General features: G+C 41.8%; 2 protein-coding genes across 4 annotated transcripts in view; one reads left to right on the forward strand and one right to left on the reverse strand.

The window, feature by feature from the left end:
* Positions 1 to 2,393, forward strand: part of pdzrn3b (PDZ domain containing RING finger 3b) — a 79,461-nt gene extending 77,068 nt beyond the window's left edge. For all 3 annotated transcript variants that reach the window (XM_028406225.1, XM_028406226.1, XM_028406227.1), the window contains one exon: positions 18 to 2,393. In XM_028406225.1, the coding sequence (XP_028262026.1) occupies positions 18 to 1,529 (1,512 nt within the window). In that variant the 3' untranslated portion in view covers positions 1,530 to 2,393. The remainder of the gene's footprint in view (positions 1 to 17) is intronic.
* An 11,702-nt stretch (positions 2,394 to 14,095) lies between these two features.
* Positions 14,096 to 20,991, reverse strand: ppp4r2b (protein phosphatase 4, regulatory subunit 2b). Its single transcript, XM_028407029.1, has 9 exons — positions 20,868 to 20,991; positions 20,101 to 20,182; positions 19,627 to 19,797; positions 17,734 to 17,827; positions 17,615 to 17,652; positions 17,413 to 17,487; positions 17,168 to 17,308; positions 16,748 to 17,067; positions 14,096 to 15,606 (listed from the first exon to the last, which is right to left on the reverse strand). The coding sequence occupies exons 1-9, from the start codon at positions 20,899 to 20,901 to the stop codon at positions 15,233 to 15,235; spliced, it is 1,329 nt and encodes a 442-aa protein (XP_028262830.1). The 5' UTR covers positions 20,902 to 20,991; the 3' UTR covers positions 14,096 to 15,232.
* Between the last annotated feature and the right edge of the window lie 93 nt (positions 20,992 to 21,084).

Raw genomic sequence — 21,084 nt, forward strand, 5'->3', positions numbered from 1 at the left:
TTGTGTCTGTTTTGCAGAAGAAGCACGAGGAGGATGGGGGCACCACTGACACCGCCACGCTGCTCTCAAACCACCATGAGAAGGACAGCGGCGTTGGTCGCACAGATGAGAGCACACGAAACGACGAGAGCTCAGAGCAGGAGAACCTTGGCGACGACCACACCACGGCCTCCAACACACTGGGCAGCTGCAGAAAGCTGACCTACAGCCAGGACACCCTCGGCAGCACCGATCTGCCTTTCAGCAGCGAGTCATTCATCTCCGCCGACTATGCCGACACAGATTTCCTGGGCATCCCGGCTGATGAGTGCGAGCGTTTCAGAGAACTCCTGGAGCTGAAGTGTCAGATGAGGAACAGTGGAGCTCAGGGACTGTACTGTCAGGGGGCAGGAGGTCAGGAGGAGGGAGTGGACAAGGAGCTGGAGCTGCTCAACGAGGAGCTGCGTACGATTGAGCTGGAGTGCCTGAATATCGTTCGCGCTCACAAGATGCAGCAGCTGAGGGAGCAGTGTCGCGAGTCCTGGATGCTCCACAACAGCGGCTTCCGCAACTACAATACCAGCATAGATGCTCGTCGCCACGAGCTGTCAGACATCACAGAGCTGCCGGAGAAATCTGACAAGGACAGCTCCAGTGCCTACAACACTGGTGAGAGCTGCCGCAGCACCCCTTTGACTCTGGAGCTCTCTCCAGATAACTCACTCCGAAGAGGAGTGGAGGAGCAAGGAACTGCTGGGCCCTCTGGCTCCACCAGCTCTAACGGAAGGATGCTCAAGACCCTCCTGTCCCCTGTCCAAGAGGTCTGTAGCCCCAGCCAGAGCAGAGGCTCCTCCAAGGATCCAGAAGGAGCCTCGCAGGCGGAGAGCAAGGGGAGGAAGCTAGGGGAGTCTAGCAAGAGCGGGCGTAACTTTTCCCAGCCGCATTCACCTTACAAGCACGCTCACATCCCCGCTCATGCCCAGCACTACCAGAGCTACATGCAGCTGATCCAGCAGAAGTCAGCTGTGGAGTACGCCCAGAGCCAAATGAGTCTGGTTAGCATGTGCCGGGACCCCATTACTCCGAGCGACTTGGAGCCCAAGATGGAATGGAAGGTGAAGATCCGCAGCGACGGCACACGTTACATCACAAAGCGGCCCGTTCGGGACAAACTGCTGAGGGAGCGAGCCCTGCGGATTCACGAGGAGCGCAGCGGCATGACCACGGACGACGATGCCATAAGTGAGCTGAAGATGGGCCGCTACTGGAGCAAGGAAGAGAGGAAGCAGCAGGCACTGCGAGCCAAGGAGCAGAGGCAGCGCCGCGAGTTCATGAAGCAGAGCCGAGCTGACTGTCTGAAGGAGCAGGCCTGCCCGGAGGACAAAAAGGAGCCCAACATCATCGAACTCAGCCACAAAAAGATGATGAAAAAGAGGAATAAAAAAATATTTGACAACTGGATGACCATCCAGGAACTGTTGACCCACGGTACCAAGTCACCAGATGGCACAAGGGTTTACAACTCCCTGCTGTCTGTGACCACAGTCTGAGGCCTGCTCTGAGTGTAATGGACTGTACATAGGACACTACCAGCTGGGGTAGAGATTCCTGCCTCGTTCAATGTGGCAACATTGTGTAAATATGAAATAAGAAACACTTTTTTTCTGGACGTTTTCCCTCTCCCCACTGCAGTGAAGAGAAGGTTCTTCAAAAGATGATTGGACTCATGAGGCATGAATCGGACATAGCTACTGTATGAGGATGATTTTTGAACATTTTTCAGTAACTTTTCTACCTTTTTGCTTGCTCTTTTTGGATATTTTTGGAAACAAAAACACAATATTTTACTTTTTTGGAAGGTTTTTGAAAGTGTGTAAAAACCGTGTGCCATACATAGACAGCCAGCATTTACACTATTTTACATTATTTTGTTCGTACATATATATCTCTTATCAGTATTTTACTGTTACGCATACTTAATGCATTTTATGAAAACAATGCTATTTTCCTGCAAGGTAGAACACGTAACCGTTTTCAAAAGGACTTTTGTAAATTAAAAAAAAAAGATATTTTTCTTTTTGTATCAAATTCATGTTTTTTTTTGTTTAAATATCTCTTTTATCAGTGCTGATTCCCCAAAGTTAAAATACCACCAGCGGTGTACTACTATCTGTTACATAATGTAGAGAACATCATAACGATATCATTGTGTATGTACGTATATTTAGAGAAAGACGTTTCTCACGTTGTTGAGTTTTTAAGTGTTTCTTCCAGCACACGTTGTAGTCGCTTTTGTAGGGTTTCATGTATTGACCGGAATAACAGTTTAACAAATCCTTAGTTAGCCACACAATTTGATGTCTTGTAAAATGAGAGAAATAATAAATTATTGTTTTATATATGATAAGCTTTGACAAGGTGTTGGAATTTGTCATTTATCTTAATTAGAGACGAGTCTAATGAATGTACTGCTGCTGTTCTACTGGTCTGAGAAACAACCCAGTTACTGGTGAATCTAATGGGTGTAATCCCAATAATAACTGGTCAGATTACCTTAATTGCTTAGTGCATGTATCACCTGCTGAATTACATACAGTTCTTATAGAGCAGAACAGACACCCGGTTTCACTTCAGGTCCTTCTGGTGCACCTTTTGGCCAGTCTCACTATCTCACACAACACCATGTAGAGGTTCACTAGTGGTATTAAAAAGCTCAATAACTCCCTTTCAAGAAAAGTCTTGACTGAAATCACAGAATCATCTGTTTATGCATGTCTGCCAACTAATGCCAATTAATAATAGTAGAAGTCCTGAGGTGAGTCCAAGTCTTTTGGCCTTGTCTGTGTTTCACATCAGAACCCAAGTAGGGCAAACAGCACAAGAGGCCCGGCATTAACATAAAACACTCCAGGCTGCAGAGATACCCGCCGCCCAGATCTGACACTGACAACAAAGATTTACATCCTCGCCTCCTGCAGTAATGGCGTCCCTCCATTATCTATTACTGCTCTTCCTTAGCAAAAAAAAAAAGTCAGCTCATAACTAAGATCTGACATAATACACTGTGATGCTGGCAGTCGGCTCCTTCACATGGCGACATCTCCTTGTTGGGCTAATGGTTTATTTATCTGACTCCGACCATCTGTTAGAGGGGCCTTGTACCCTCTGTCCCATATGATCTGTCAATTAGCAGCTCAGTGCCTCATTACTGCGGACTAAGGCAGCTTAGACTCTGCCGCTACACTTTTGTCATATCACCTCCTGTTTTTAATGAGGTGCCAACACTTAGAGGAACGTGCGTTTAGATATACAGACCTGTATTACTTACAGATAGCATGGTCAAATTAATATATATTTTAGCTTAACTGATAAAATAGCATCATTAATGTGTATCTGTCACAGTAACAAGCTACAGAGAGATGTGAGAGTGTTCACAACTAAATGGACAGATTTAGATAAACAACCAGAGCCAAATTAAATGTTATACATGCTTTATAACACAGCAGCTGCCACTGCTGTACATGCTAACATTAAATATTTCATCATTATTTGGTGTGTTTTGGACTTTTTCTGCTGTACCTGTGGCTTTATATTGTGATATTTGAGTGTAAAAATATAGCTTCTGAGCATCATATTTAGGGGTCATCAAGTTTAAATCTTAATTTTTCAGGCAAGTCCTGTCCTTATCCTTTTTTACGTGGACAATTGTAAGTAGGATTCAACCCAAGTGAGCAAAATAACAAAATATATAGGCATGAATAAAACAGCAGAGCAGGCTGTAAACATGTTTATTTCCCCTGATCCAACTGATCATTTTAACAGGCAGGTCTATGGAGACTCCTCTGACTTAGCAGGCCCTTCAAGATGACACAAAACAAATGTTAGAAAGCCATTCATCTGAATTTTATGCTGACTTAGGCGTGAATAAGGTGGTGGGATCCGTACAGCATAAATACCTCATTAAGTACAAACTGTTTCTCCCAGCCTACATTATTTCAGCATCATTGTTAATGCCTGACAAATTGTGAGCTAACATGTCGTTCCTTAATGAATGGCGAGGTGCTGTCTTCAGTTTGTTTTATTAGTTGTGCTGGATAGTTCATGTATTTATCTTTTGTCTCTGAGACTGCATCACTTAAGGGGGGGGGGGTGATTATGATAATAAGAGCAGCCAGGGGTGCAAGCTCAGCCTCTTCCTCCATGTCTGCTAGAGTGTAATTGATTACTCCTCCTTAAGCCTAACCGTACCCAAGCCCTGTGATTTATGTCTGCGCACAAATCTCTGTACACACTCTTTTAATAGGAGATAACAATATGGCATGCAAGGCAAACTGAAATCTGCAGGAATCAATTCTGGCTCGCTCCACCACCACCACCACCACCACCTCCTCCTCCTCCTCCTCCTCCATCACACCACCAGCAGCAGCAGATGTGTTTTTATTGTCTTTGGGATAAAAGTGTTCCTTTTCTCCACCAGTTTGACTATGTTTGTGCTGGAGAGCAGGACTCATCAGTTTAAATGTCATCGAGAACAGGCCGACATTCCAGTGTACTCATCCATTAAAAGATAAGGAGGCGGCTTCTCTGCTGTCTGATCCTGATGCTGCTTCACAGACTTGTACCTGCGTGATAAAACCTGGACATTACACCTTTCAGCATGCCATATTTACACAGTCACAAAACCCATCGTGACATGTGACAGCAGAGCTCTCAGGAAACATCTGTGATCTGTAAATAAAAATGTGCACTGCCTCACACTTACATGACCTACATTAAAATAAGAGGCACTACCATCACCTTAGCAACTTCAGCACATCTCACAGCGCGGATTAAAGAACAACAAGCTGCTGGATAAACAGAAAGAAATGCTGAACCACAGTCTTTGTGTCTGAACATCAGTCAAAAAGGGAGCGCCCTCAAAACTTTAACAGCTAAAATATTGCTGATATTAAAGCTGGAGAATGAAAAAATCTCAAGGCAGTAAATTCTTCTTTTCATTTAATTAGTGGGTCCAAAAAATCATTCTGACCTTGACAAGCATGACTGATCAGAGCTACTGTATTCAACAGATTTATGATTTTTATAAACTATATAATTTTTTTATTGAAGGGAAGGGAGCACTTAATGGTACAAACAAAAATGTTATGTACTGTACAAGGTCTCTGATGAAGTGACCTGTTTTTATTAATTAATCAAGTACATCCCACAGAATGAAAACTACGTGTAAAGAAAACAACATATTTATGCTTTATTCATTGTGTTTTTACAGATTGTTATTTCAATCCAGACGGTGTTTGCTGTAAGATCATATGTGACATTCTAGATAGATGAGGCAGCCTATCCAATACATCAACTACAATAAATGCATAATAAAAATACAGCAGCTATTCTGATTTATCACAAGTATGAGATGGAACAAAGGAGAGGCGTTCCAATGGTTAATGGCAGGAAGGTAACACAGGAACATGTTGTTTACCAGCAGCCTGGGCAACATGCAGGAGCTTTATCAGTTTGAATGAAGGTAAAACATCATGTTTTTATATAATATCATGCTGTCAGAGCAAAGTTTTATTCTTTTGTTTGTTTGTTTTTTTACTGGCTTACTCAGACACAGCTGGTGGAACACATATGTTTTTACACAATGTACACTCATATTTCATATTTTTTATAATGTCTTCAGCTGGCGGACTGTATCATGTTCCATCCATCAAGGCTTTTCCTTAAGCTAAACGCTAATGTTGCTAATGCTAAAAGACAGTTTGAACATGCTGATGTTTTAATACTCACCCTGTTCAATATTGTATATTGGGTCATTATAACAATAAACACTGAAGACTTATGGATAATAAAGGCCAGTGTTACTATGGTAACCTTCACTGCTAACATAACCCAGTCCATTACTTAGTTTATGTCCCAAAATTTGGGATCCAGGATCCATCCAGGACATAGGACATACAGGCTGTCTGTCACAAGCAAGGAGCCTTATCAGAGACTGCACACACCCACACCATGGGCTCCTGTCACTGCTAAACTCTGGAAGGAGGTACAGCAGTGTAAGAACCAGAAAAAACAGGTTTTGTAACAGCTTCATCCCCCTGAGCCATAAGATTGCTGAACTCTAATAAGGAACTGCTGGTCTCACATTCATGCATACACAGCTGGGCTGGGCTTACCAATAATCTGCTGCCAAACGTTGACACTTTTTGTTTAAATCTATTTTATTACTTGTTTTTATCTTTATTTTTTTGTAACTTTATTCAACTACATTGGACTTGGACACTTTATTTATTTGTATCACTTTCATTCAAAGTGCACTGTTTTCCTATGTGTACATGAATGACAATAAAGTATCTATCTAGTATCTAGTATTAATTAATTTACTACCTACTTTGAAAATGTTAATCCCACTCTTATCTAAATGAGTACATTTTGAAATGTTGGTTTGTTTGTGGGTAACTGTGTGACTTCCCTTTCATGTCATTGTGTTTGTGCCTCTCCTGTGATTGGCTGATCAGCCCTCATTGTTTCCACCTATGCCCGGTTACCCTCACCTGCTGTATTTAACCCATGTGCTGTCCGTGCCTCTGTTTTGCTGCCTGTTCTCCCAGTGTTCTGTGTTCACTGTTGTTTCATGCCTGTTTTGTATTCATTTTTTATGTGTTAATGTCTGCATTCAGTTTTTATCTTTTTTTGTTTGCCATTAGTTGCACTCACATTTCCCCTTTATATTTTAACCAGCTTTGATTGTAATGTGTGGGTTTTCCTTTTTGGTGATGTCTTTCCGTGTTATTTTCTATGACTGCTACAGATTTGTGGTTTCTTATGTGACCTTGGAGCCTTATTTTCTACTACTGCAGCTTTTTGAAGTGATGATAACTGCCTGTTCCCTACCGCCATCCACTTCCACTTATCTCTAGCTAAATAATTCGCTAAAGCCAACAAACACACACTAAAAAAATCCTGCTGTCAAACTTGTTTCATAGTTAGTATGCCTATTTGAATAATGAATAAATAATCCAAATCCTGGGATCTTACTCAAACCACACTGAGGTGGAGCAGAATGCTACTTTTTGCATTTGGTCTTAAACCATCAAAACTTCAGATTTAAAAATGACTTCAGTATTTAACCCTATAAGCAGCCTTCACAGTGCTGTGAAATGTGTCACCTGCAGCTCCTGCTTCTGTCTTTGACTTACAGGTCAGCAATTACCCTCTCAGCCAGAAGAGCAGGTGTGTCACCTTACCATTTATATGAAGCTCATGATCATGTGCACCGTAGTGACTGAGAAGCAGCATGGAATCCAGCTTTCCTTCTCACATTTTTTTCCATTATGAATGCAAAATACAGGCCAACTCTTTGAATGCCAAAGACACATTAAATGACTCTAACTACGTATTTGACCCTTGCATGGTCTTGTTAGCTTCAAAGGCCTCCTTTGCTTGTGTTTTGTTTATGGCCCAGTGGAGCCGTAACTCACAGTGGCCCGTCCTCCCACTGCTGCTCAACTATTCTCACTGCACAGTTTCCTGGGTCAGATCGCATGAACCTCTGTGGCTCCCTTTTCCACAGATTTATAGGCTGACGGCTAATTTATCCATTATACACATTCCAAATTATGGTCTTTGGTCAGCAGGATGGCGGCAAAGAAGCAAGAAAGGAGAGAAAGAGAGGGAAAGACACTCAGTCCACCACATTACCCACAGGATCCAAAGCATTTATCCTATCCTCAGGCAGTGCGTGATAACACCTACATCATCATTCATCACATTCCTGATAGGCTGACTTTGGAAAAACCAGAAAGGTCAAAGATTCCAAAACATTTTGAAAGCTTTGACAGTGATGACAGAATCGAAAAAACAATCAGCAACTCCAGTGAAACTGTTTATGTCAATGCAGTCTGGTGGCTTTGATGATGGTGCTCATCAATATAAGAGATTCTGTTCCTGGTCAGATGTGTGTGATGGGCAAGGTTAAGTACTGGCAAGCATGTCATTTGCTCAGAGAAAATAAAACTAGAAGGTCACAGAGATGTTGCCTTTGGAGAAAGAAAGGACACAGTTCACACAGTCAAACATGGCAGTGGCAGTATAGTGCTGTGGGGATGCTTCAGTGCATCTGAAAACATGAAAGAAGCAAAAAACCTGGGTCTTACTTGCCATTTACTGTTCTAACATAACTAGCATATGCCATTTATTTCTAGTGAGGAACTACCTCCAGTGGAGCAAAGTGAATAGTATTGACTGGCCTACACAAAGCCCTAACTTATATGTGATTGGTAAATCTGTGAAGTGTACTAAAGACCAGGGTCCATCCCAGGGGAAATCTGGGGTAGCTTCACCAAAGAAGAATGGGGCTATAGGACCCCTTATCGAAGTTCTAAACTACACCAAACATCAAAACTACACCAGGAGACTTCAGGCTGTTAGCAGATTTATGTGTCTGTGGTTTATCTGGATTTGTTCCTGTGGTGTTTGTAGCTGCAAAGTAGCACATATTTCATTATTAACTAGTAAAGCTAAATGGCTAACAATATTTTGGTTGGTTGTAGGTTCTTCATAATGAGCCTTTTCATTTACAGAGCATTTACCAAATGACTGCCTCACATTTCTGTTAACGCGGGACAAATGTTACACTGTGTTTCTAATTGGCATGTTTTGGCTTCAGTGGACTGCATTTCATCCGTTCACAGCTCCCATGGTGGCCTTCACAACAAGCCCACTCACTTGGATCCCTCAGATGCTGTAACTTTGAGTAAAACGTAGCTGTTGGCTATGCTAAGCTCCTTACTCATAGTTTTTAACCACTAAAGTGTAAGTAAATCCCCAGATTATTCATCTGACCGCATCAGACTTCTTTTTTTGTGATCTAAGGATTAATTGGCATTTGACTTTGAGTCTGTACGAGCCTATGATGTAATGTGCTTCATGAAATTAACCCCCCCCCCCCCAACACTCTGTGCACCAGTGGAGTAAGAGAATAATCACAGCGTGATACAAACATCTTTCAGGAGCTGAAAGAAAATCAAGCTCAAACTGCCATCTTATTATTTTATTTGTCCTCAAATATTTCAACCAGACAGCACTGTGTGCATCATGTATATGTGGCCACACTGTGATGTATGTGTGCAGATTGTAGGGTTTTTATTGACCATTAGCTTTTAATAATGTCCCTAGAGAGCATGAGGTAAGGCTGAAGTTCATTTATCTGTTAAGCCTTGATTCAGTCTACTTAGATGTCAACCTTTTAATATTTACAGTACCGCTTCATGTGTCATGACGCATTCAGGTGTCTATGAGTAACACTTATTTCCTGCATACTGATTAAGGGTACGACAAGCTGCTAACATTAAGGTGTCTGTGTTTAATGTGCTTGTGAATTTTTATTTTATTTTATTTTATTTTATTTTATTTTATTTTATTTTATTTTTGCCTCTTACAGCAGCCATTTTTCAACCAACCATGGTATGTTCTCACAAGCTACATTTCAACTTTATGTTCTGCCAGCTGAAAGTCAAATCAATACAGCTTAAGTGGCCACGACAAGAGTTCATTTCATTCAGCAAAGAGATAAAATGTACTGTAAAGAGTTCAAGTCAAGTCAGTTTCTCATAATGTTTACGTTTTACTTGAGTTCCCCATGTCAGATTTTTGTATGGACAGGCGTCAGCAGCTCAGTCTGCAGCTCTCCTGTGTGCCTCTTCAGCGTGGCCTAACAATCCATTATCATCATCATAAAGTATCCAAGCAACCAGTCGCACTCCAACCTCTCTCACACACAGTCCCACTCAATGCATACACACACACAATCGCTGTAATTGCACCTTTATTAGTCTCCCATTCACACTCTTTACAACCCAGCGCAAAGAGCAGGTCGCTCCTCTGGAAATGGCCTCTAAAAGCTCAGGACGGTTATAAACAAGATCCTTCAGTGCCATTAGACTGAGTGGCTGAGAGGAGAGCAGGCGGGTCCTGTGCAGCCAACATGGTGCGTAAAGTCAATCAGTGTACCTGATTAGAGTGTAGTAAACATACAGAAAGAATACAAGCTGACAAATACTGGAGAGGTTCTTATACTTAAAAATGGATAATGTATTGATACTGGTTAAAGATGATAAATTAAAGCATTGAGAGAAATCTCTGCAGGCCCAAAACACAAGGCTGGAAACCAATGTTTGATGATGATGATGATGATGATAATAATAAAACGGAGACTCCTGGCTCTGAAGTAACAATACATGTCATGAGGCAGAAAAACTGCAGTACTCAGTAGTTCCATGTGTCTTTCTTTCTGGTCCTTAAGGTAGGGTAGGAGCTTTCATTCTGCTCTGCGCGCACCAGAGAGGTACGTGCATGATGGCCGAAGTCACAGACCGCAGCTCGTCTTCAGGTAATGCGCGTCCATGATTGGGAGGTGAGGCTTCGGGGAAGAGAAAGGGGCGTGTGTTTACTTTCGAAATCGAAACTTGTTTGATTTTTTTTTTCTGTGCGACTAAGCTGCCTGTCTGAAGGTTGAGAGCCTCTGTGTGACACCATCTTTTTAGCTCTGACCTAATTTCCCCAGCCAGGCTTACAGCCAGCCTTTTATAACCAACCATAAATGTCACCACTTCACATAATGTGTAATGTCTCACAATTTCCCACCTTGCCGTACACTTGACAGGACTTGAAGCTGATCAGAGAGTGGATGCTGATGGGGACTGACACAAATAGACTGCTTAAATCAAAGCCGTCTCCTGTACCGTCTCTTTCTCTGCGATGATGCCATCCTGACAGCAGAGTGGAAATCCAAGCAGCAGCTACCTGAGGTTTGTGCCCACTGACTGTGCCGCCCCCACACTGAGCCACATAAAAATCCACTCCACAAACCCACTGGAGCCTGGACATTAAAATAATTCAATCTCTACCGTTTTCACAGTATTTCTCGCTGTCCCTCTTTGCTTAAGTGGTTCCTATGAAGTCTGTCTGGGGGGGGCCTCCTGTGGTTGAACCACCCCACGACCTCCTTTTTTAGGCGTTCTTGGAGTAGGTGGAAATTAATAAAGTTTTTTTTGTTTTGTTTTTTTGATCCAGCCTGCCAACACACCGAACAGTGTCCCACCCACCACTGCTGTTTGTAATTTTGTCAGGGGAGTTCAGAATGTTGGACCCTGCTGTGTGCCAAATCATGCAGCTTGACATTGACACCAAACCCCCATTTGATCCTCCAAGCAACCCATTTTCTCAGCTTATTCTTTACTTATGTAGCTAGCAGCTTGTTGTAGATGGCTCTGATCTTTATGTTAGAATTGAGACGTGTGGGAGTGAGTCTGATGCCGGTGGTTTTTGAAGAGAGTGATAAATGTGTCACAGGTTAAACCCGAGCCATGGCAGAAACAAACATCTGGAGGGGGGGAAGAAAATACAGTTATGTCATCTTCACATTCATTCACAAGCATTCCCAGGCAGTGTAAATGCACAATCAGACCGGGGGGGGGGGGGGGGGAGGTGTCATCCTGCGGACAGCTCTGGATGGAGTCGAGGGAGGTCATGATGTCTGTGTGTGCTTTCAAAGCAGCTATAAGGAGGCACAGTGGATGTGTCACTAGCAGCAACAGGAGGACTCAGTCTGCATTCTGATTTCAGGGCAGGCAATCTGAGCATGTTTGGTGCGGCTGAGAAACTAAACAATACCCTCTATTGGATGACATGGGAATTGCATGTGACCTGTGAAAGAGGACATGGCTGCTGCTGCTGCTCCGTCTGTGACATTTTAAATCCTGTTGAGCTCAAATCTCACAACTGATGCATTAATGGAGAATGTTCTAATGACTTCTGTCAGACTTGATAGATTCCTTCTTCTTCTAATCCTCTCAATGTCACCAAGTGTGTCCAACACCAAAGTCCTTCCACTTAACATGATGACTCAAGACAATTAGTGTGATTTGATATGCCACTGACTCTTCTCCTGAGGCAGAAGGAAAGGGATAAAACTCAAGCCCCCAGGGGCCCAGAAGAAGGTCCAGGGTGCAAAGGAAAGAAGTTTAATTTCATAGTTATTGTGCTGAGGAATTTGATCAAAGGCTTCACTTTCATCAAAGGTTTTACTTTATAATTATATACACTAGTAGCAACATGTGGCATTAGGTAAGGTCCTTACACAGTTATTCCAAGTGTACAAAGTTGGAGTGTTGGATCTCCAGAAAGACGTCCACAGCAGTGATGGCAGAAAGGCACAGAAGTCTGAAGGTGACGAATAAGCCATATTTAAACTTAGTGGCCCACTTCTTAACCCTTCGCTGGTCACCATGACCTCAAAGACCTCCTTGGGTCATAAGTGCTAATAGACAAGAGAGTCTAATGTCACTCAGAATGTTGTACTGCATGTTTATGCAATAAAGACTGTACAACTCATCTGCTTCTACCTTGGGCCACAAACAAATCATTACCCTGTGTGTTGGTCTCACAGGTTTTCCCTGTGAGGTTTCATTCACCTTCCATTTAATTTTATTAGATTTTTTTTCAGGGAGGCCAGAGGCAGCTTTTTCTCATTGCTTTCCTCATCTGCCAGCAGGCAGACAGCATTGATATATAATTTAGAGCCCAAAGAAAATTCCACAGTAATGACACATAAAGAGTAACGCTGAAAACCACAGTGATTCAAGTGAAGAGTCAACTGGTCACTTTTGCTGAAAGCCTTTAGAAGTCCTCCTCTGTCTGCTGTCTCATATAGCTTAAAAATGAGCGATTTTTAATATCCCTCCTGACCTGGCATTTGTCTCCCATGAGACAATGTCTTCAAAGGCCACTGTTTAAACAGCGCACCATGGATTAGTGCTGTCTACTCCTTATTTCCTCAGAGAGCCTGGGCAAATTTCAGCAGTGACAGATGATAATTTACATCATCATCTACAAATAGACAGACGTACATCTAATAGGTTTGTCGATCCTAATAATATGAAGCAACAAGTCACAATGCAGACAAATGACATGAAGATTAAACAGTGTGGAATATCCCGTCAAACACAGGTGTCACAACATTCAGAACGGCTGCATTTCATTAAAGGCCATTGGTATTATACACGCATGCTGCATGGCATGTGTTACTGAGACACATAAACTGATTAAAGCCATTGTTAATGTGATTAGTTCCACCTGTGTGTTTTACTGCTCTGACAGGTCATATTATTGCATCTGCTGCAGAGATCTGGCGGCCATCATTATATGAGTGGCCTGGGCTGCAAAAAGTATTCCAGCTGTGTCCCACTTTCACATGACATACAACCCCAAGTCCAAAAAAAAAAAACAGGATGCTGTGTAAAATCTAAAAAATAAACAGAATGCCATGCTTTGTAATAGAAATAGTGCAAAGACCATCAGATGCTGACAGTGAAGGTTGATTATTCCTACATATAGGCTTATTTTGAATTTATACTATTAAGATCTTATAAAATGCTAGAAATGGGTCATGGTTGACACCACTGCATCAGATCTTCTTTTAACACTCTGTAACCCTTGTTTCTTGGATACAGAGTTCTCCGAAAGTTTTGATGATATAAATAGTAGAAGACGAAATGATTTAATTATTGCAATTTCACATTGATATTTTTTTTTCCTGTGATTATTTAACGATTTGCCTGCGCAGTCTTTCTGAGTAACTCAGCCCTGGGATGCTCTTTTTTATGACCTCTGGGTATTTAACCTAATTAGCTTTTCAAGTTTTTTGTCATTGCCATCCCAACTTTTATTTTTAAAAGTTTTTTTTCCAAACATTATGTTGTCCCCATCAATTCCAAATGTCCATATTTAAAAAAAAAATTCAATTATGAAGTACTGTTGTGGATGTAAATAAACATATCAATCAGCATGCAATCTAACAAGTAATCCCTTAGTATCCCTGTAATTGTAAATTTACAGAAACGCATGGAGTCTGTTTGTTTAGCTCAGCCAGTGATCCCACATATATAGATTCCATTCAAAATGCTGACGATATGTTTGTTATACAGGCCTCTAGATTTACTTTAACAGGTGTTGCTAATGTCGTTGCTAATGTCGTCAACGATCGTTCCAGGATTTCAACAACAAAGGCTTTACACAATAAATGCAACGCTATGTAGTAAGTAAGGAAGACCACCACACATAAAAATGTTAACATTTATTGCTGTTTCTGAATACCGCATTGAAAGCAAAAGCATTCAGTATACACAGAAATTATACAATTATATATGGTTTCACAAAGGCAGTGAACACATACTGTATTACAATCTACAAAAAATCTACTTTACAGAAATTTAAAATTCTAAATATCAAAAAGTACAGCTGCAGAAACAGGTGTAGAACTGGAACCAGAAACTGTTCTGGATATCAGTCGGTGACACAACGTGGTGACATCACGATACAAAGAAAGCGATCGTCTTTGTACTTACAGCTGGTTTTGGAAACTACAACTGGCAGACGAAACAAAAACATACTCCAAAATAACTCATTGAATTGAAATGATCATATAAATTATTACGTTGGTTTTATGCATCCAAAATATACCATTTTACAAGAGGACGCTTCTACAAGGTAGCACGTCATAGTATTGTTCAGTGGGATTGGTAGTGTATCACTGCAGAAGTATGGTTAAAATAAGAGAAGGGCACAATGAAAACAAAGAGTCTTCCCTCCCACCAGGATAAAGGGGTGAATTTTAAAAGAATTCGTGTTCTGAAGACCCCGGAGGAGTAACGCATGGTGGGCTGTCAAGTTCAGGTCATTTAACTATTTCAGACCCTTTAGAACAGAAATGGTGGATTTAGCTCATATTTGATCAAGTTCTTAAACAAAGGAAGAGCTGCTGTGGTTCTGTTCTCACCATGGTAGTGTGCTACTCTTGGGTAAAAAAAAAAAAAAAAAAAAAACTACCAATCCTGGCACCATGTCACAAAGGTTGGAGTGAGTGGCATCGCAAAAAACCAAACCACCACAACATTCAAGCAACCCCATTGAATGCAAAAGAAAACAAACAGCCAACAACAAGGCTGCTGAAAACCAACCCTCTTTTAAGGGAAACTTAAAAAAGATAAGATCAATAAAATATTCCAGTTAAAAAGAAAAAAAACATTTTGTATGCCCACATCAATGCCAGGTAGCCATTTTGGAGGAGTGTCCGAAGCAGGACGAGGCGTTTGTCTTTGTGTATGAGGTGCAGTTGTCCTCAGTCCCAGTGTCAGTCAAGCTGGATTCAAGGACAAGCTGGTTTATGGTCACACGTGGCTGCAGGAGGGCCTTCAGTCTAGTCCTGCTCCATAGGCTCCTCAGTGGTCCCAGTGTTTGAGATGGCACTTCCCATGGCGCCCTCTGTAGGAGGTTCACTTGTACTGCTGGAGGGGGCAAGAGCTACGTCCTCTCTGGCTGCTTCTGCACTTTCCTCTATGCTACCGCTGCTGCTACTGCTGCTGCTGCTGCTGCTGCTGACTGGGTCACTGTTGCTCTCCTCACTGTCCCTGCTGGTCTCTGGGCTTTCTAGGACACCTGCAGGAGCCTGCTGCTCTGTCTGATCCATGTCACTGCCCTCTTCTTCGGAGCCACATGGCACCTCCCTCTCAGCCTGCTCTGCCTCCTGGCCTGAGCCTGCGCACACTTCACCCTGCGTGCTGCTAGTTGGTTCTGTAGTAAAAAAGTAGAAAAATATGTTGAAACAAAGTCAATTGGTGTTTCTCACTTTACAGACAACTTTCAAACTAATGAATGGCTGGTTGATTTTTTGACAGCAATACAATTCAACAAGAATAAAAGTCTTAACTTTTGTCACATCCATCCCCAAAATAGCAGCCATAGCTGTGAGTCAAAATGATGATCTGCTCTTAGTTTGATCAAATGAGCCATTTGACCATTAAATAAGGCCTATCAATCATTAAAAGGTTGAACAAACTGTTTGGAAAGAGCAGACAAAAAATTGGCAGGTGACTGACTTTTTCACCAGACTTCTTCCACCAGATTACTATAGCAACCTAAAACACACCCCTTGCAGACACTGCTACTAAATAGCTCTTTGGTCAACCACTGTCTTACCCTGGCAAGATGGATTTCAAATTGAGCTTAGACTCTGAAGAGAATCCAGCTATGTTGCATTGTAAATTTCAGCTTGGCTAGCTGAACTTGATGTTTTACACAGCCAAATACAGTCGCATCATCACAAAAAAACTGTGACAGCAGAAATCACACTGTAAGCCCTGGGTGGAATCAGCTTTTTCAAGACCGCAACTTTGTCATTTAAAATGTAAGTAGCAGCCAGAATCTTTAACCATGTAAACCCTTGTCCTCCTAGAAAATGTGAGCATTCCCTTATGAGTTATGAGTCTTTCCCTGATCCAAACCACAGGAACTGGCTGCAAAGTAGTAATGGTAATTACTTCTTTAAAACACTCTATCATTGCACTGTCTTTGGAAACAGCTATTGCAATAAATATAACAAGGTATCACTAAGTTGGAGAAATAAAAAAGTTAGCTTAAATTGGAAAATGAGCCAAAAACTCAAATCTTTAATACTTTCAGTTAAACCATGCATTTCAGTGCATGAATGGTTTGGTTTCATGAATTTCACCCCCAATGGGTAATAAACGGTTAATGCCACATCATCCTCAATGACCTCATGCCTATTCTGCTAACAAAGCTACAGCTACAACCTTAAGTAATGTTTTGAATTGAAGACATCTGCCATGAAACTTAGTGAATATATTTTGTGTGGCCAATGAAATGTCTAGCACACAAACATTAACCGACATACACAGCACATATGGAAAACTACCTTGGTCTTCAGTGGCAGCTGCACTGCTAGAGGCTTCATTCTCCTTGCTGTATGGGGCCTTCTCCTCCTCCTCCTCCTCTTCTTCTTCCTCCTCTTGGACCATAGCTTCTGCTTCTTTTGAGAGGCAAGTGGCATTCGAAGGCCTCAGTGTGTCCACCTCCTGCTCCTCCTCTTCCTCGTCCTCATCTTCCTCATCCTCTTCGTCCTTGCTGAACTTAAGTCTCTTCACCTCTTGCTGTTCAGCTTCCATGTCCTCTTCTTCGTCAGGGTGTTTGTTCTTCACTGAGCTCCCTGGGCAGCCTTCCGACGCCGAGACCTCGCTGAAAAGGAAGCAAGAAACACATCGATGTGTGATGCGCCAGCACTTTTGAGCTCAGTAGGGAGGAAAACTTTTTACTACCGTGTTACATTCTGACATACCTGGAATCTTTGTCGCAGTCTTGCTCTGTGTTGAGGTCTGTGTTGTCTGTGCTGTCGGGCAGACCATTAGCTGCTAGTGAGTTGCCCAGAGAAAGTTTGGGTCTATTGAATGGCCGAGGAGTTCCTGGACCATTCACTTTCCTAATAAACGGCCAAAAAGGGAACAATGAGTGAAATTACACAATTACATTATTTATTTTTTTGAATTAATTGAATTGATTTGATATTACGACAACGATCTCAACCTCTCTGTAAAAGCAGATGTGTTTCCGGGAAGCATCACTCCATTCATTCTATTGATAGCACTGCAACCATTTTTCCTGCAAAAGCAAAGGAAGAAAAAAAGAACATCTTCAGCCATCAGGAACTGTCAAATATATACATACACACTGTACACAAGCATACCTGAACATATTTTATATTATTCAATTTGAATCAAACACTTACTCTGAAGTCGGATGGACACAGCTCACCACCATCACATTCTATAACAAAACAATTTTTACCAAATCAGTGACAATGAGTATCAGTTTAGTAAGATTAATATTTTGCTTCTTAGAACTTACTTTCTCTACCCCTCGAAGAAACTTATCCGTCCCTGTGTAGTTCCTCTTGGGTTCTGTGAGCAGCTCGCACAAGCGCTGAATCGTAAAAGGGATTCTAAGTAAAAAAAAAAAAAAAACAGCAGCCACTTCATCACACAGTGAACAGGAAATGTGTCATTTAGGAGGTTACTGTCCTTTCATCTAGTCCTTATGTGGAACACTAATGCTGGGATAATACTCCCTTGTGGATACTGACAGCTGCAGGCACACCAGAGTAGTTGTTCTTATTATAGAGCAGGGGTCACCAACTGGCAGACCGCTGTCCGCGTCCGGACCCAGAAGCCGTCCCATACGGACCCGAACTTATAGTCCAAACAGCAAGTTATTCTTTAAAACCGGGGAGCTTCTATTTTAACTGCCGCAGCTTTTATTGATATACAGTAGTGGCTTAGTGTATGAGGAAACGTACAGACCAATTGCATACGAGTTTAGCCATCCCACGTGATAACCCTCAGCCAATCAAATCTGGGCATTTCAGGTGGTAAGATTTGCGACTACAATACAAGTTGCACACAGGTCACACACGTGAAAAGACAAGAGAAAAGAAAAGAAAGACAGCAATACACCAGGGTTAAAGGTAGGGTAGGAGATTTTGAAAACTCAGTGAGAGTCAGCCAGATTTCTAAAGTAAACACACGCCCCTTTCTCTCAGAGCTCACCCCGAAGCCACGCCTCCCAACCAGTCTGTGACTTCGGCCATCATCCACGTACCTCTCTGCTGCACGCAGAGCAGGAAGAGAGTGACAACCAGCCAACTCTATACGCAGGTGCGCCTCGTAGGATTGGCTGATGTTTTTAGCGTTTTATAGCTTCCACAGATGATTAATATTCTTTGTTTTAAAGCAAAACTGCTGAACTAAGCGGTTGCTATCGGATTGTAAAGAGAAGTTACACTAATTTAACAAAAGGTGCATCAGAATGAAATCTCCTACCCTACCTTTAAAGTGGACCAGAACGGTCAAGTACGGCATTCCGGCAGCTTCTATAAATAGGTATGCGTTCGGAAAACGATTAAATAGTCTTAAAATAATGTTGTGATTTTTCAGACATGCAGGTTGCAGTCTGGTTGTTTCCGTCACGCAGATATTCAATAAATCAACAAATTAAATTCCCTCTGCACTCCCACACTCACCACTTTGTTCTGCTGTACCTGTGTGAATGCAAAGAAAGTTGCATTCACAGATTCTGTGACCTAGAACGGTACATCAGTGCATTCAGAAGTTAGTACAGGGTTCAATAACCATTATTGGATGGAAGAGGATGAGGGAGGAGAGGACCCAAACACAGGATTACAGATTATTTTCAAGCATACTGAATGGAAATGAGATTTGAAAATTGTAGCTGGCATAAGTTATGTTATCCGGAGAGGTGGATATGTAGCAAAGTATTGTTCAATTTAAGTAAATTAAACTAAAAATCTGTCTGAAGCGATAGTGTTTCCAGCATTGCCATGAACATATACGAATATATATATATATACACACACATTCAGACCTTTGCTTCGAGAAATTTTCTCAACTTGAAGTTGAATACCCCTGTTATAGAGAGTACGTTCCTGTAGATCAGCATTCATAGGAATGTACATTCCATGCTGTCATGAACTCGCCCCCCCAAATTCTGACAAAATTTCATTACACATTATTGTCTTTATGTTCTCCTAAAGACAAATGTTCAGATGAGGGTAGTAACAACTTTTGTCACACATGCTTGTCAATTTCCCTTAGTATTCTCACAAGATTCTTAAATGCAAATATACCTAACAACAAATCCAGAGATTTTACTGTATGCCCATTCATTTCAATATTTTTCACTCTTGTGCCACTCAGAAATGCACTGCTTCAGGATGGTACTTACCCATTGTACCCCTTCACAATCTTCAAGATTCTCTCCTTCATATCTTCAAATGGAACTGACTCCACATTGGGATTTGCAGGACCTCTTTGCTCAGGTGCTGAGGCTCTGAAGTCATCCATCACCTTCTCCAACTTAAAAAGAAAGTAGTTCCTAAACTGAGACCACTGAACCCTGGAAGAAATGGAGAGAATAATTCGAATCTGATACCTTGAAAATAAAAAGACAATAAAAGTTTGACTTTACACTTAGACCTTAGACAAATAGAGATATTGATTGAATGTATGAAACCGAGTTCTTCTATGAATGTCTGAGAGTACCAATACTTTCAATTCTCAGTTTTCCTACAAAACGTCTGCTAAGTTCTTCCACAAAGCAAGCAGCATATACAAAAGTAATGAACTTATGTTCAATCAGTTTAGAATGAGACGTGCATGTGGGATAGTAGGAACAATCAGGCCTGCTGTGTCCACTTACATGGTCTCTCCAGTCTTGGCAATATGGCATAGAAACTGTTCCAGAAGAGGACATGGCTCCTTCTTTGCTTTCTTATCGAAATCTGAGTAGAGAAAATGAATCACCAGTAAAAAAAAATATGAATGCACACTTTATTACAGCCAGTAGTGATCTGGTGATCATCCTTTGATGTACCCGGCTTAACTCGGTCAGGATAACCCTGCCACTGAACCTGCATGTTTTATTATCATCTGCTTTAGCCACATCTAAATAAAGTCAAATAGTAGGTCTCCGGCGACGATCACATTGTCTCACTGACGTTCGCTATTTACATAACCAATCTAGCTAGGTCGCTTGCTAGCAGCAACTAGCTTAAGTTTAGCGCACTGGCTAGCATGTTGAGTTAGCCGCGACAGCGTAGCCGGCAAACTGTGGTCTACAAATAGCCGGTGACACTGACCAGATACTTCACAATAGCTGAACATATCAGTGAACTCATTGTCGAATGTCGAGGAGAGACAACAAAAGTTCCTTCGTAGGATCGAAGAAAGGCATCTTATTCTGTTAGCTTTCCTTCTTGGCTAATGTAGTCAACAGACGGCTAACCATTTCCGTGAAACCGCTTGTAATGTTAACGCTCGCCTTGCGCTAGCCTTGAGTAGCGGCTACCTAGCGACATTAGCTTGTGAGCTCAATTCGGTTACTTCTGTAATAAAACACTTTCTAGTACACAAATACATCTCACTATCTCAATCAAAACAAAACCTATCGAAACAAGCTTAAATGACCTATGAGAGCCTCTTGAAGCGAGTCAATTTCCATCACGCCGTTGCCCTCTGTCAGTCTTGTGGATGTAAAATGCAGACTGGTGGCTAGCTGCTGCTAAGCTACAATCTCACTGGCAAAGAGGAGGGAGCATTTTAATATGGCGCCGTGAGGTCACTGCCTGTTCACTAACAGGCACTGGGAAGCGCAGCACAACTTATGAATGGAGTTGTAAAAAAA

Source organism: Parambassis ranga, chromosome 5 (assembly GCF_900634625.1).
Source record: "Parambassis ranga chromosome 5, fParRan2.1, whole genome shotgun sequence".
Taxonomy (NCBI): domain Eukaryota; kingdom Metazoa; phylum Chordata; class Actinopteri; family Ambassidae; genus Parambassis; species Parambassis ranga.